At 39.9% G+C, this 14692-nt stretch overlaps 1 protein-coding gene across 24 annotated transcripts in view; it reads left to right on the plus strand.

Annotated features, from left to right (window-relative positions):
* The window catches only part of CEP295 (centrosomal protein 295), a 58802-nt gene that overhangs the window by 25453 nt on the left and 18657 nt on the right, over positions 1–14692 (plus strand). For all 24 annotated transcript variants that reach the window (XM_070076743.1, XM_008262602.4, XM_051850061.2 and 21 more), the window contains 7 exons: positions 2919–3011; positions 3160–3263; positions 4780–4917; positions 6348–6445; positions 6685–9760; positions 11331–11505; positions 12010–12153. In XM_070076743.1, coding sequence (XP_069932844.1) covers positions 2919–3011; positions 3160–3263; positions 4780–4917; positions 6348–6445; positions 6685–9760; positions 11331–11505; positions 12010–12153 — 3828 coding nt within the window. The remainder of the gene's footprint in view (positions 1–2918; positions 3012–3159; positions 3264–4779; positions 4918–6347; positions 6446–6684; positions 9761–11330; positions 11506–12009; positions 12154–14692) is intronic.

The following is a 14692-nucleotide window of genomic DNA, read 5'->3' on the forward strand; positions in this document are numbered from 1 at the left end:
AATTAAGCAGTTCTCTATTGCTAAGTATATTTCCAGAAGTTACAAAGATCATAGCGCTTGCATCTCCTTGATTTATACACAAATGAGAATTGTGAAGATTTAACTCCTTCTTGGTGTGTTTTGATATTTTTTTCTTAGAATTTTATCTTTGGAATTCTCTTGAAAATGTGGTCGGATTTGTATGGAAATATTTTGATAGAAGTAATTATTGTCTGTGTTTGGATTCTAGATGTTATCCTAAGTATGACAAGAAGCTTTCTTGAAGTATTTCCTTCACATGGCCTCTTGACCTCTTGACAGCACCTTCTCAAATTTGTTTTCCTACCTTATCTGTTCCTCTTCATGATTTCCTTTGCTGTTTATCAGCGTTTGCACAACCACTAACCATTGCCCTCAGAACTCATTCCGTAGAGTTTTGTATCAGAATTCTGCCCCTAGTTCATCTAATGCCATAATTTTACATTATTGAGCATTTACTGATGTCTCCCAAGGAGGTCTTTCTAGGCTTGGTCTTGGAACTCCATTCATATATTCAGCTATCTATTTCACTTCTTGTGTATTTAGTAACATATTGTCCAAAACTGAACTTTGATCTCTTCTCCCACCCAACACCTGCTTTTCTTAACAGCTTCTCCAGGTTTTCATAACTGGCAGTATTCTAATTCCCTTGTGCCAGCCAGAAAGTTTATGATCATTCTGGATTATTCCATCAAAACTAGCAGCAAATCTAGTTGGTCCTACACTCAAAATTATCCAAGGCCTAGCCATTTTTCACCACCTACCCTCTTAATTTAAGTTGCATTTGTTTTCTAGTTGAGTCTCATGGTGGTCTGCTATCTTCAGCTATTGTACTCTTAAAGTGTATCCACAGAGGGGTCCTATTTAAAACATATGTCAGCTCATTCATTCCTCTGGGTGGAGCCCTCCTATAACTACCTGTTTATCAATAAAAAAGTGTTCACAGTGTTACCTGACTTTGTATGATCTGAGCACACATATTCACCTGTCTCTAATTTCCTTTTCTACCACATTTCCCTCACCACTGCACTGTAGATAATCAGCTTTATTGCTCTTCATTCAGAGCAAACATATGACTCCTGTGCTCTTTGTAATTGCTCATCTTTTTGCTTAGAATTTTCTTTTCTTGGATATTTCAAGTATCTTTCTTAGGCCTTTTCTGACTCCTCTGAAATGACAGTCAGCGCCCCTGTCTGCAGCCTCACTGCTACCCCCTTTATTCTCTTTTCTACACTGTTTTTCATCCATAGCTCTTATCAGCATGTGATGGGCAGTATATTTACTTTCTTACTGTCTTAACACCTATACTTCCCCATCCCCTTCCGTGACCTAGGAGTGTCTTGTTCATTGTTCTTTCCCCAGAGCCTAGTACTTTGTATATAAAAGATGCTTAGTATTTACTGAATTAGTTAATTGTGTAGCTGATCAAGAAAGGTAAATTGGGAAGTCAGACTATGTAATGCTTGAAGCTGTAGCCATGAAAAATTTTTTATGGGACATGCTTCAGTGAGAAGACAGTTTATGAAACGATCTGAAGGATTCTAGCTCTTAGAAGACAGCTAGAGAAGGGCAAACAGCAAAGGCATAAGAAAAAAATGGCGCTCAATAGGCTAATCCTCCACCTTGCGGCGCCGGCACACCGGGTTCTAGTCCCGGTTGGGGCGCCGGATTCTGTCCCGGTTGTCCCTCTTCCAGGCCAGCTCTCTGCTATGGCCAGGGAGTGCAGTGGAGGATGGCCCAGGTGCTTGGGCCCTGCACCCCATGGGAGACCAGGAAAAGCACCTGGCTCCTGGCTCCTGCCAGGATCAGCGCGGTGCGCCGGCTGCAGCGGCGGCCATTGGAGGGTGAACCAACGGCAAAAAGGAAGACCTTTCTCTCTCTGTCTCTCTCTCTCACTGTCCACTCTGCCTGTCAAAAAAAAAAAAAAAAAAAAAAGAAAAAGAAAAAAATGGCCAGAGAAGTAGGAAAGAATATGGTATTGGAATCTAAAAGTGGAGGACTCTTTCTTAGTAAATCCATAATGAAGTTCTTTTGAAAACAGCCATCCTTGCCTGCTTCAATCTTCCCCTTGTCTGACTACATGCACGGGATGCGTGTCGATCTTTCAGTTCCTTGAATGAGCCAGATTTTATTTTTTACTCATTCATTTTTTCTGGTCCTCAGAGAGCCTTTCATACCTGCTGATCTATTTGGAAAGATCTCTTGTACACTCCCCACATTCTTTCTAGGAAAGACTCTGGCCGAGTCTTACCTGTCAGGTATGTGCTTAAATGTCATTTCTTTTAAGAAATCTCATCTGACCTGCTAGTCTCATACCATCTTTATTGTATGATTTGTATATAGCCCTTAATTTTTCTTATATAGAACTTAACACAGTTTATCTTTTTTTTTTTTAACTGGGGTAATTATATGATTTTTCTGTCATTCATACCTGCCCTGTAAAACCTCCCTGAGGCCTTTTCTCATTCCACACAATATCCCTAACATCTAGCTCGTCAGTAGGTGCCAAATCAGTAAGTTAATGAATGCAGAATTAAATCTTGGTATTGAAATATATCAAAGATACATTGATTTTTCTTTAAATTCTCTTTTTTTAGCTTTGATAGCTTGCTTATTCTACTCATGCTTTTCTACTGTGTTTGAAACACTGGCAGCATATCTTATATCAATTCTTCACTTTTTCCTTTTTCATGGTTTTAGTCTTCCATCTATTTTGTTCTGTCAGGCTTGGTTTTGATGGATAATATATTTGATCAAGAAGGTGACTGGAACGTAAGAAAGATGTGACATTCAGGGGGACCAAGATTAAATTGTTAGTCTGAATGTAGATTTTTGTTATTTTGCTCAATTTAAGCTTGACATTGATAATATGCTCATATTAACAATGGTGTCTATTACAGATGCTGAAAGTGACAGACTAACAATTGAGTCTGGGCCACTTACTAGTGAAGACACACTACCCTCAAGCCAGATAGACTCCAGAAAGGAACAAGGTATTTTTCATCACCTACTAAAATTAAACTTACTTGATGCTTTACGTATTTTTCCTTATAATATTATTTGTACAAGTGAATGCAATAGCAATATAATGCTGTCAAAATTCTAAATAAGATTGATTTTTGTTTTTGGAAATTCTTTTAGAAATAAATGAGACTCTGCCTGTCACAACTGTAGCTCAGAGTGCAGTTCTCCTCCATCCTCAAGAGGAAGCAGCCAGAGTTAGAATATCTGCAAGGCAGAAGCAGGTAATCAGATATTTAGTTTTTTGTTACCAGTGAAATTTGTCATACTGTCTGATTACTTTCAACATTATGTTTTCTCCTGTGTTATGCAAAGTTTCAGCTTATAAAATGCATTTTTGTCTTTGTAAACTACTCATTTGATCTTTATTGAATCTGCTTTGTATATTTTAATACTTCTTTTAAAAATTTGATTTATCCTGGCCGGCGCCGCGGCTCACTAGGCTAATCCTCTGCCTTGCGGTGCTGGCACACCGGGTTCTAGTCCCGGTCGGGGCGCCGGATTCTGTCCCGGTTGCCCCTCTTCTAGGCCAGCTCTCTGCTGTGGCCAGGGAGTGCCGTGGAGGATGGCCCAAGTCCTTGGGCCCTGCACCCCATGGGAGACCTGAGAAGTACCTGGCTCCCAGCTTCAGATCAGCGCGGTGCGCCTGCCGCAGCGGCCATTGGAGGGTGAACCAACGGCAAAGGAAGACCTTTCTCTCTGTCTCTCTCTCTCACTGTCCACCCTGCCTGTCAAAGAAAAAAAATTTTTTTTGATTTATCCTACATAGTTACAGGGCTTTGCATACTATTAAGTGCTCAATAAATATTTGTTGAATTAACAAGTCCTCATCATAATGTTAGACACCAATGAATATGAAGGGTCTTCAAAATGTTCATGGAGATGCTTATGAAAAAGCTATATATCAAGAAGATATATATATATATAAACATTTTTTAATTTCTGTTTTCCCGTGAACTTTTTGCAGTCCTCTCACATTGATAGTGCAATTCTGGAGGTGCTACAGAATTATAAACCATCTAAATTCAGTGAAACCTGTGAGTGAAGGAAAGAAAGGAAGATGACAGGAACTCAGTGGTATTTTCCATTTTGAAAACAAGGCTGCTCTTTATGAAACTTCACATGCATTCCTTTTTCTACTTAGTAAATATTTATCTGTGTATGTGACTGTACCAGCTGCTGGCTTTGGCATGCAGCTGGACATAGTCCTTGTCTTCATGAAGCTCAGATATGCGTTCATGTTATATAGAATGTGCATTTGTATAATAAAGAGTGTATTTGTCATTCCTCTGATATTTGACAGGAAAGGTACAACATGTTCATTGTATTATGCAGCTTCTAGATCTCTGCACTTTGTAAGGAGTATGTTGCTTTGGGAGGCTTGGCGCTTGATACTTTTTTCTTTCATATTCATACTGGGAACATTGTATAAGTAAAGATGGGAACATAGAACTTAGCATCATTTGCTGCTGCTTGATGAGGATTCCCTGTGCTTCCAGAAAACAGAAACAGTGCTTATATTTTCTTTTCCTCCTGCCTCTTTGCACCTTTTGTCCTTTTTTCCTTTTCCTGTCTCACTCCTGTCCTATCTTTGGCAGTAACATAGATAAAATGTCACCACCACTTCTGGGATCATTGGTACTCTAGAGATAAGACCTATTTGTTTTTAAAAGTATGATACATGTCAGTTTTCTTTTGTGTAAGTTTGTTAATAGATTGATAATATGTTTTGTTACCTAGATAATGGAAATAGAAGAGCAGAAGCAAAAGCAGCTGGAATTACTTGAACAAATTGAACAACAGAAGTTAAGATTAGAAATTGACTGCTTCAGGGCTCAGCTGGAAGAAGAAAAAGGAAAGAAAACACAACAGACTGAGGTAGGATGCAGAGGCTCTCTTCCTTCCACAAGTTATTGGGACATAAGAAAAATGAGCAGTAATGGAATTCAGAAAGGTAAAATGCCTTTCCAGTTGTTACTTGGCCATTTTTTTCTTCATTGTTATGTATATTTATAAACTAGTTTATATATATATGTATATGTAACATATATATATAAGGTAATGACTTTCATCTTTCAGGTTTTTTGTTTTTATTTATTTGAAAGAGTTACAGAGAGAGAGGTAGAGACAGAGAGGTCTTCTGTCTGCTGGTTCACTCCCCAGATGGCACAACGGCCGGAGCTGCACTGATCCGAAGCCAAGAGCCAGGAGCTTCTTCTGGGTCTCCCACGTGGGTGCAGAGGCCCAAGGACTTGGGCCATCCTCCACTGCTTTCCCAGGCCATAGCAGAGAGCTGGATCAGAAGAGGAGCAGCTGGGACTTGAACCTACGCCCATATGGGATGCCGGTGCTCCAGGCCAGGGTTTTAACCTGCTGTGCCACAGCGCCGGCCCCATCATCTTTCAGTTTTTATAGGGTACCAGTGCATATGACCATGATTTGTATATACTGTGTATACTGAGCTTTTGGACTTGGCACTAAAGGAGAATGAATGGATGCTTCAATTCTTACTAATGGAAGTGCCAGACTTTTTGTAAAAAATAAAACTGGGGAAGATAATTGCTACAGCAGTTAAGCTATCATTAAGTAAGCTTGCATCCCATACAGGTGTGCCTAGATTTGACTCCCAGCCCTGGTTCTGATTCTAGCTTTTTGCTAATGCACACCTTGGGAGGAAACACGTAATGGGTCAAGTACTTGGGTCCATGCTATCCAAGTGGAAGACTCATGTTGGGTTCTGGGCTCCTGGCTTCAGCTGGGCCCAGCCCATCCTTGTGTTGCAGGCATTTGGGGAGTGAAGCAGCAGATGGAAGATCTCTGTCCTTGTCTGTCTCTGTCTCTCTCTCTCTCTCAATACCTTTCAAATAAATAAAAAGAAATAAAACTACATGAGGGGCCAGCACTGTGGCATAGCGGGTAAAGCTGCTGCCTATGGTGCTGGCATCTCATATGGGCACGGGTTCGAGTCCCAGCTGCTCCACTTCTGATCCAGCTCCCTGCTAATGTACCTGGGAAAGCAGTGGAAGATGGCCCAAGTCCTTGGGCCCCTTCACTCACCTGTGAGACCCGGAAGAAGCTCTAGGCTCCTGACTTTGGATCAACCCAGCTCCAGCTATTGCAGCCATTTGGGGAGTGAACCAGTGGATGAAAGACTTCTCTCATTCTCTGAACTCTATCTTTCAAATACATAATAAATAAATCTTTTAAAAAAAACTACATGAAAGTTTACAGTTAAACAACTTTAGTTTATATAAATACTTTAATAATTGTTTCTAAATTTGCCTTTTAATTACTTTGTCTTTTTTTAGGTTGGCGCTGCTACGGTATCGTGCACTGTACTTCCTGATGAAGACAGCCACAGGCAGATGATTCGCAATTATCAACATCAGCTTTTACAACAAAATAGGTATTAGCTAGAGTGTAATTTATTTGTGACACTATGTGGCTACAGTTTCAGAATTTATTGGAATTCTGCATAAAACTATGCCATATAGACTTCTCCAAAGACTGTCTTGCTCCTTTTCCTTCATGATTATGACTAACTGCAGACTGCTGTTTGTTCAATTTAATGCATAGACACTTGAGAATGTGGAGCAAGTGTAAAAACAATACTTATTTATTTTTGTGTTTGTTTGCTTTTGATAGGTTACACAAGCAGTCTATTGAAACAGCCCGGAAACGGTTACTCGAATATCAATCTATGTTAAAAAGAAGGTACCCATCCATGTCAGCTACATCATTAGTATCAGATTCTGTTGTTTTGGTACCACCACAGAAACCCGAAAGACTCACTGCTGTATCAGAACATAGGGATCAAAGTCAGAGACCTAAGTTGAGTCCTAATAAATATCAACCCACACAACCCATACAGATCTCCAGATTAGAACATGATCCTTTTCAGGTACAAAAACAAAGTCACTTTCCACAAAAACAAGCAGAAAGAACAGAAACATTAAGCACTCCAGATGTTTTAGCCAGGCAATATTTAGAATCACAGGAACATCTAAGGCAATTCACACAGACTGAAACACAACAAAAAAACTATAAATCTTCTAAGCCAGATGAACCTTCTTTATTTCTGCCACTGCTTCCTCAGCGTTCTTTTACTTCTCTGCCTATTAAAGTTGAATCTGGAAAAACCCACAAACCCTTTTCAACCATGAGCAAAAGTGCAGTTGCAGAAAGCCATTCTGTAATCAGCCAGATGCATTATGGGCCTCTGCCATTCTCAGAGAATATCACAGCACAGCAAAATCATTTGAAGGTTCTCCAAGAACAGCTAGACCTACAGAAGGAAGCTCTTCAGGCAAGACAGGAAGCTCAGGAACAACTGCTTTTGTGCAAACAGAAACAATTGGAAGAGCAAATTGGTTTCTCTCTATTTCTTCCATTGCATTCGTCTGCTTCACTGCATGGTGCCAAACCTGAATCAGGGAAAATTCAGGAATCTTCTCCAATCAAGGTGGATACTGCACTTTCTTCAGGTGATTCTGTGGTCCCACAACTTCAGGATAGGCATTTGAGTTTTTCACAGCCTGTTTGTTTACCACAGCAAACTAATTTTAAATTTCTGCAAGAAAAGTTGAATATTCAAAAGGATAGCCTTCAGGCTAGGCGAGAAGCTCAAGAAGTACTATATATTCATAAACAGAGTCAATTGGATGGAAGAGTAGATTCTGAACAGGCTGAGCCCTCCCATCTCCCATTTCAGGTAGGTCAGCATGCATTTACCTCGCCACCTTCTACTGATACAAAATCTAGAAAAATCCAGGAGCAATGTTTACCTACAAGCGAGAAAGGTTTTCTCTCAAGCCAGTATGAAATCACAAAATCTGAAGAGGAGTCCTCAGGTTTCCTACAACAGTTCCTTCCTCTCCATGATAGTTTGAAGTTGCTCAAAGAACAGCTGACTGCACAAAGGGATGCTCTTCAGGCTAGGCATGAAGCTCAAATGGAATTACTTTTACATAGACAAAGGGATTTGAGGGACAGTAAGTCTGGGCACATTTCTTCATTCTCACCAATGATTGTTGGACATTCTTTTCCTTCACAAGATTCTAATGCTGAGTCTAGGAGAATTGAAAAACCTTATTTATCTGAGAAGGAGCATGTAAGTCCTTCTAGTCATTTGCTAGTCCCAACATTCCAGGATAAATCTCTTAGTTTGCCACAGCATAGCCTGCCACAGCAAGATTTGACAGCACTGCACGAACAGTCACACATACAGAGGGTAATACTTGGTGCTGGACAGGAAACTCAACATAAACAAAGTGCACTGGAGAATATCCAAGGAAATACATTTGAAGAAACTGGCTTGTCTTCCTTCATACCCCAGTTAGCACAAGCTTCATCTCCCTTACTGCCTTCTGAGTCTGGTGCAACCCAGGTATTTCTTTCAACAGAAAGTGATAATAAAATTCCATCAAGCCAGTTTCAGATCCCAGAACTGCAGGATAGGCTTTTGAGAATATCACAACTTATCCAGCCCCAGAAGGATAATTTGAATGCACTTCAAGAACAGTTAGCTACTCAGAGGGAAGCCATCTTTCAGCTCAGACAGGAAGCTCAGGAAGAACAACTTTTACATCGAGAGAGTGAGTGGAAGGGAAGACTATCTCCTGAGCAAGTTGCCACCTCTTCCTTACCCCAAGTAGCACAGCTTCCATTTACTTCATTACCTCTTACTGTATCTGAAAGAACCCAAGAATCTTGTTCAACTAACAGTGATTATACAATCTCTTCAAGCCATTCTGAAATGCCAAGATTGCCTGATAGGCTGTTGGGTTTATCACATAGTGTTTTACCTCAGCAAGATAATTTGATTTCACTTCAGGAACATTTGCATGCACAGGCGAATTCCCTTCCTTCTATTGAAAATACCTCAAAAGAATTTATTTTACCTAGACAAGGTAAATATGAGGAAAAAGTATCTAATGAGCATTTTATCCAAACTCACCATGATGATTTGAAGGCACTTCAACAGCAGTTAGATATCCAGAGGAAAGCCATTCGGTCTAGGCAGGAAGTCCAAGAAGAAGTACTTTTTAAAAGATTAAGTAAATTGGAGAAAAGGGTATCATCTGAACAGATTAGTTCCTCTTCCTTCTTACCCCTTGATGCACTGCCTTTTGCCAGCTCTGATAGAACCCAGAAATCTTTACCAACTGAAAGTAATGGTACTCTTCCCTCAAGTCATCCTGAAATCACAAGATCACAGGATAGGCTTTTGAGTTTTTCACAGCCTATTCATCAACAAGGTAATGTGACAGCACAATTGGACTTACCTGGAGAAGTGTGTTCTAATAAGAGACCTCAAGAAGAACTACTTTTAAACAAAGTAAATAAGCTAAACAAAAGTGAATCTACTGAGCATGCTATCCCTACGTTTTTCAAGGAAACAGAGCATTCATTTATTCCACTACCTTTTGCTGAAGCTAAATCTAAAAGTATATGTGAATTGCATTCATCTAAAAACGAACATGCAGCTCTGCCAAGTGATTCTGTATTTCCAAGGTTTGAAGATAGGCTTTTGAGTTTTTCACAGCCTGTCTTAGCTCAACAAGATAACTTGGGTCTTCAGAAGCAGTTGGGTTTCGAAAGAGAAGTTCTGCATTGTAGCCAGCAAGCCCAAGAAGAATTGCAGGTACAGAGACAAACAGCATTGCAGCAGCAGATCCAGAAACATCAAGAGACTTTGAAGGATTTCTTTAAAGACAATCAGGTATGTTGTAAGGTATATCTAAGAAGTAATGGAAGTTCGGAAACAACTCAGTTTTAACCCTAGGCCTATGAGCTTTTAGTTAATGAGAGTAAGTGGTTTGATTTTAAATATGTTTTAATTTTTAAGCAGTGTAGAAATTAAATTGATAGACCTCACATGAAGTTTATGAGCTTAATGGTTATTTGAAACCAATTAATTTTTTAAGAGGTTTATATTTTTATTTGAAAGGCAGAGTTAACACAGAGAAAGAGAGTGACATCTTCGATTCACTGGTTCACTCCCCAAGTGTCAGCAGTGGCCAGAGCTAGGAGCCAGGAGCTTTTGCCTGGTCTCCCACATGGATTCAGGGGTCCAAGCACTTGGGCCATCTTCCGCTCCTTTCCCAGGTGTATTAGGGAGCAGGATTGGAAGTGGAGCAGCCAGGACTTCAACCAGTGCACATATGGATGCTGCACAGCACTGCAAACCATTGTACCAGGGCTGTCCCCAGAAACCAATGAATTTCTAGTGGAAACTTTGTAAAACAATGTAGCCTTTTATTTGGACATTTGGTATGAGATTTAAACATACCGTAAAATTAAAATTGTAAAAGTAATTGGTTAGCAGAATGTATGTAGTAGATCTTATGCTTTTTATCTATAACATTCTGTTGACATTTATGTGTGAATATGAATCAAGTCCCATTTTTTTCCTCAGGTAACACTATTATTGCCTGTTGTGAAACAGCCATTATTTTAGGATGATGGAGAGCTGGACAGGCTGCTTCTATCTGAATTATTGTAAAGACTCTGCCAAAGTCACTCAGACATTCATTATTTCTCTCCACAGGAGACAAGTGTTTTCTACTAAAAAGGAGTGTATCCATTTTTTATTTTAAATAGCTGCTTTTTGTTCATTTATTTCTTTAGAGATTTACTTATTTGTTTGAGAGGCAGAGTTCCAGACAGAGAGGTCTTCCATCCACTGGTTCCCTCCCCAAATGGACGCAACAGCTGAGCCATTCAGAAGCCAGAAGCTTCTTCCTGGTCTCTCACGTGGGTGCAGGGGCCCAAGCACTAGGGCCATCTTCCGCTGCTTTCCCAGACCATTAGCAGGAAATGGAGCAGCCAAGACTTGAACCAGCACCCATATGGGATGCCAGTACTGCAGGTTGAGGCTTAACCTACTATTCCACAGTGCTAACCCCTACTTTTTTTTATTGAAAACAATATTCTATGAATCCTTTGATGTTCAAGAAAAGTTGAGTTTTTGAGATTGATCATTTGAAGGAAAAGCAATGGCAAATGAAAATGGGGGATCCTTGAGTATGATTGTTTATTGAAAGAAAGATACAGGAGAGGCAAGATTTTAGGTTTAGCGTTATGAATTATTGCATTTTTTGATGGGAATATAACTTTTTCAGTATCTTATTTTTTCTTTTAGCTGTGGGTAGCATGGTAATAGTGCAGTTGGTAGAACTATTTGGTTGAGGTTCTAAATTAAGAAGGAAGATATTAAAAAAAGGGAGATATAAATCTAATGAATTCTTCACATGATCCCTCAATTTGTCCTTATCTGTCCACTTTTTTAGACAAGTAATTCCACAGTTGAAAATGACTTAAAAATGCAGAAGTTGGGGCACTTCGGAGAGTGGCTTCCTCGTATCCAAGACCTTGCAAGCAATGATCAGGAAAATAGTCGTGTAGATAGGAGCAACTCTGATTATAATCAGCTGCTTTCAGAACATACTAGTGCCAAGCAAAGTGGTAAGATATTGCAATTTATTTATTTTTTATTTTTTATTTTATTTTATTTTTTGACTGGCAGAGTGGACAGTGAGAGAGAGAGAGAGAAAGGTCTTCCTTTACCGTTGGTTCACCCTCCAGTGGCCACCGCGCGGCACGCTGTGGCCGGCGCACCGCGCTGATCTGAAGCTGGGAGCCGGGTACTTCTCCTGGTCTCCCATGGGGTGCAGGGCCCAAGCACTTGGGCCATCCTCCACTGCACTCCCGGGCCACAGCAGAGAGCTGGCCTGGAAGAGGGGCAACCGGGACAGAATCTGGCGCCCCGACTGGGACTAGAACCCGATGTGCCGGTGCCGCAGGCGGAGGATTAGCCTATTGAGCCGCAGTGCCAGCCTGATATTGCAATTTATTATAATTATTCTGATTATTATTTGCTCTCATCCTCTGCAGTTTTTTTGTTTGCTTGTTTGTGGTGTGTTTGTTTTGTTTTGTTTTGTTTGCCTAACTTTGTCATTGACTTGATAGGTGAGCATTTGGACAAAGAGTTGGGTAGAAGATCCTCAAAGCCACCTGTAGCAAAAGTTAGATGTGGATTGGAGGTAAACCAACATGAACTTAGTGCTATACAAGAAGTAGAATCACCAGCAAGTGTTAGAACTTCTATACCAGGTAAACAGAGGGCTTGATAAAATATTTTAATAGTCTGCTAGTCTTCTAGATTTTTTTTGGCTGGGTTTATTTTATTTTATTTTATTTTTGTTAATGAAACATAGGCTTTGAATACTTATAATAGGAAAATATTGGTTTTACATATACAGTATTTAAAACTTGAGCTTAAGAAAATGTGGCTTTAAGTAACTAGTCTTTATTTCGTGTATGAATGACACCAATGTACTATATACAGCAGTTCTTCCATGTAGCATATTCTGACACACTTGTTCCCTATTATTTTTGATGTTTACTTCTAAACTTGCTATTTTAGGATGTAACCCAGTTTGTTTTTGTTTTCTTTTTTTCTCTTAATGACTTTTTGCTTTAATACTTTCAGTGCTGTTTTCCTGTATTTTTTATTTAAAAAATTCTAAAAATACTGGCTTTAAGTACAATTAAAATAGGTATATTTTTTCACTATTATTTCTACATCTGAGAACCTAGAAAAATTCTTCCCTATAAACTTTGTTAAGTGGTCCTGTTAGAATTTCTTAGTTATTTTTAGATTTCAAAGTTACCAAATAAATTTCCTGATCAAAATTTAACAAAACAAATCCTTTTGTAAAGGGAAACATACGCTTTTTGTATAGAGAAGTGTAATGAAAACATTGTCTATTTTGGTCTTGAGTCATATGGTACTGTACTTTTGTTTCTGACTGAAAGAATAAGAAAGGTAGAGATTCACAGTGACGCCTAAGAATGAATTCCTTTGTGGCCAGTATCAGCGCATGTCAGGTTAAGCCGCTGCCACTGATGCTGATATTTTACGTTGGAGCACTAGTTGGGGTCCTGGGTGCTCTGCTTCCCATCCAGCTCCCTGCTAATGGCCCTGGGAAAGCAGCACAGTGATCTTGGTGATCAAATGCTTGAACCATTGCCACTCACATACAAGACTCAGATGAGTTCCTGGCTCCTAGCTCCTGGCTTCAGTTTGGTCCAACCCCAGTCTGTGGCTAGTTAGGGAGTGAACCAGTAAATGGAACATCTCTTTGTCTCCCTTTTTTTCTGTCATTCTGCCTTTCAGATAAATAAAAGAAAAAGAAACAGTCCCTTTCTTGCTTCCTCATGATGTCAGTGGAGCATGTGAAGATTTTATTTTACTAGGCTTTGGGAGCTTTTCTGTTTTGCAGTGTTTGACAAACCACAACTGTTTGGGAATTGATCATCAGAGATTTAGTAAATCACGATCATGTCTGAGATTGCAAAAATGTCATTTTGTCTAAAAGAGAAATAACTTTTTCCCTTTCCTCTACTTTTCTCTTTCAACTGTCTTTTTTAAGTGAATGTTATCCAGATGTCAAGCCTTGACCTTCCCTTGTCCATACTTAACCAAACCCAATGAGCCACCAGATCTGATCTCTACTTTGTGAACTCTGCTATCTGTCCCTTCTTTCCATTGCTCTATCACTCCATTATTCTGACTCTCATTTTTTTCCTGGATGGCTGCTACAGCTTGCAGTGTTTGCTGTTTCCAGTCCTGCTTGACTCTAGTCCATTTTCCCATGATATATTCAGCTAATCTCCCTCTCCTTTCTCCTGTTTCGAACTCTAAGGCAGTTTATTTTGTTGTTTGTTTTTTATTTGTTTGAAAGAAAGAAGTAAACAGAGACAAAGAGATTTCATTCCCCAAATGTCCACAGTGATTGGTTTGAGGGTCGGGATTGGGGAAGCAAAACTGGTAGCCAGGATCTCAACCATGTCTCTCACATAGGAGACATCAGGCACTCCTGATGTGGGATTTGAGCATCCTAATCAGCATCTTAAATACTGGGCTAAATGCCCACCCCAGTGATTCTGATGATAGAGGGACTAACTCTAAGTCAAGGTCCCTACTTCACCTATCAAACCTGTAGGATCTTTTTTTTTTTTTCTTTTTTAAACCTCAGTGGTTTCTCCACAAACTATTTTTTTTAAAGATTTATTTAGTTTTATGAAAGGCAGAGTTACAGAGAGGCAGAGAGGGAGGGATGGGGGGAGAGAGAGACTGTCTTCCATTCTCTGGTTCACTCCTCAAATGGTTGCAACAGCGAGATCTGGGCCAATCCGAAGCTAGGAGCAGAAACCAGGAGCTTCTTCACGTGGGTACAGGGACCCAAAGAGTTGGGCCATCCTCCAGTCCTTTCCCAGGCCATAGCAGAGAGCTGGATTGGAAGTAGAGAAGCCGAGATTTGAACCGGTGCCCATATGGGATGCTGGCACTGTAGGCGGTTGCTTTACCAGCTACACCACAGTGCTGGCCCCCCTTTAGGATCTTATTCCTTCCTTCATGACCTGGCTTTGGTCTAGTAAACTCCTGAACTACCAAGTGTCCTTCTCATGTGCTCTTGGGAGCTCTCAAAAAGATAAATAATGCTAAAAGTTATAACATGAATAGCAGTTCTTCCTGTCCCTGCTCACCCCTTGATCTCATTCTACAGAGGCCATCATTTTTCAATTTATATAAGTGTGTCTTGTATTTATGTTCATAAATACAATGAATTAAAGCAGAAATTAAGCT

The sequence above is a fragment of the Oryctolagus cuniculus genome, chromosome 1, assembly GCF_964237555.1.
Source record: "Oryctolagus cuniculus chromosome 1, mOryCun1.1, whole genome shotgun sequence".
NCBI lineage: Eukaryota > Metazoa > Chordata > Mammalia > Lagomorpha > Leporidae > Oryctolagus > Oryctolagus cuniculus.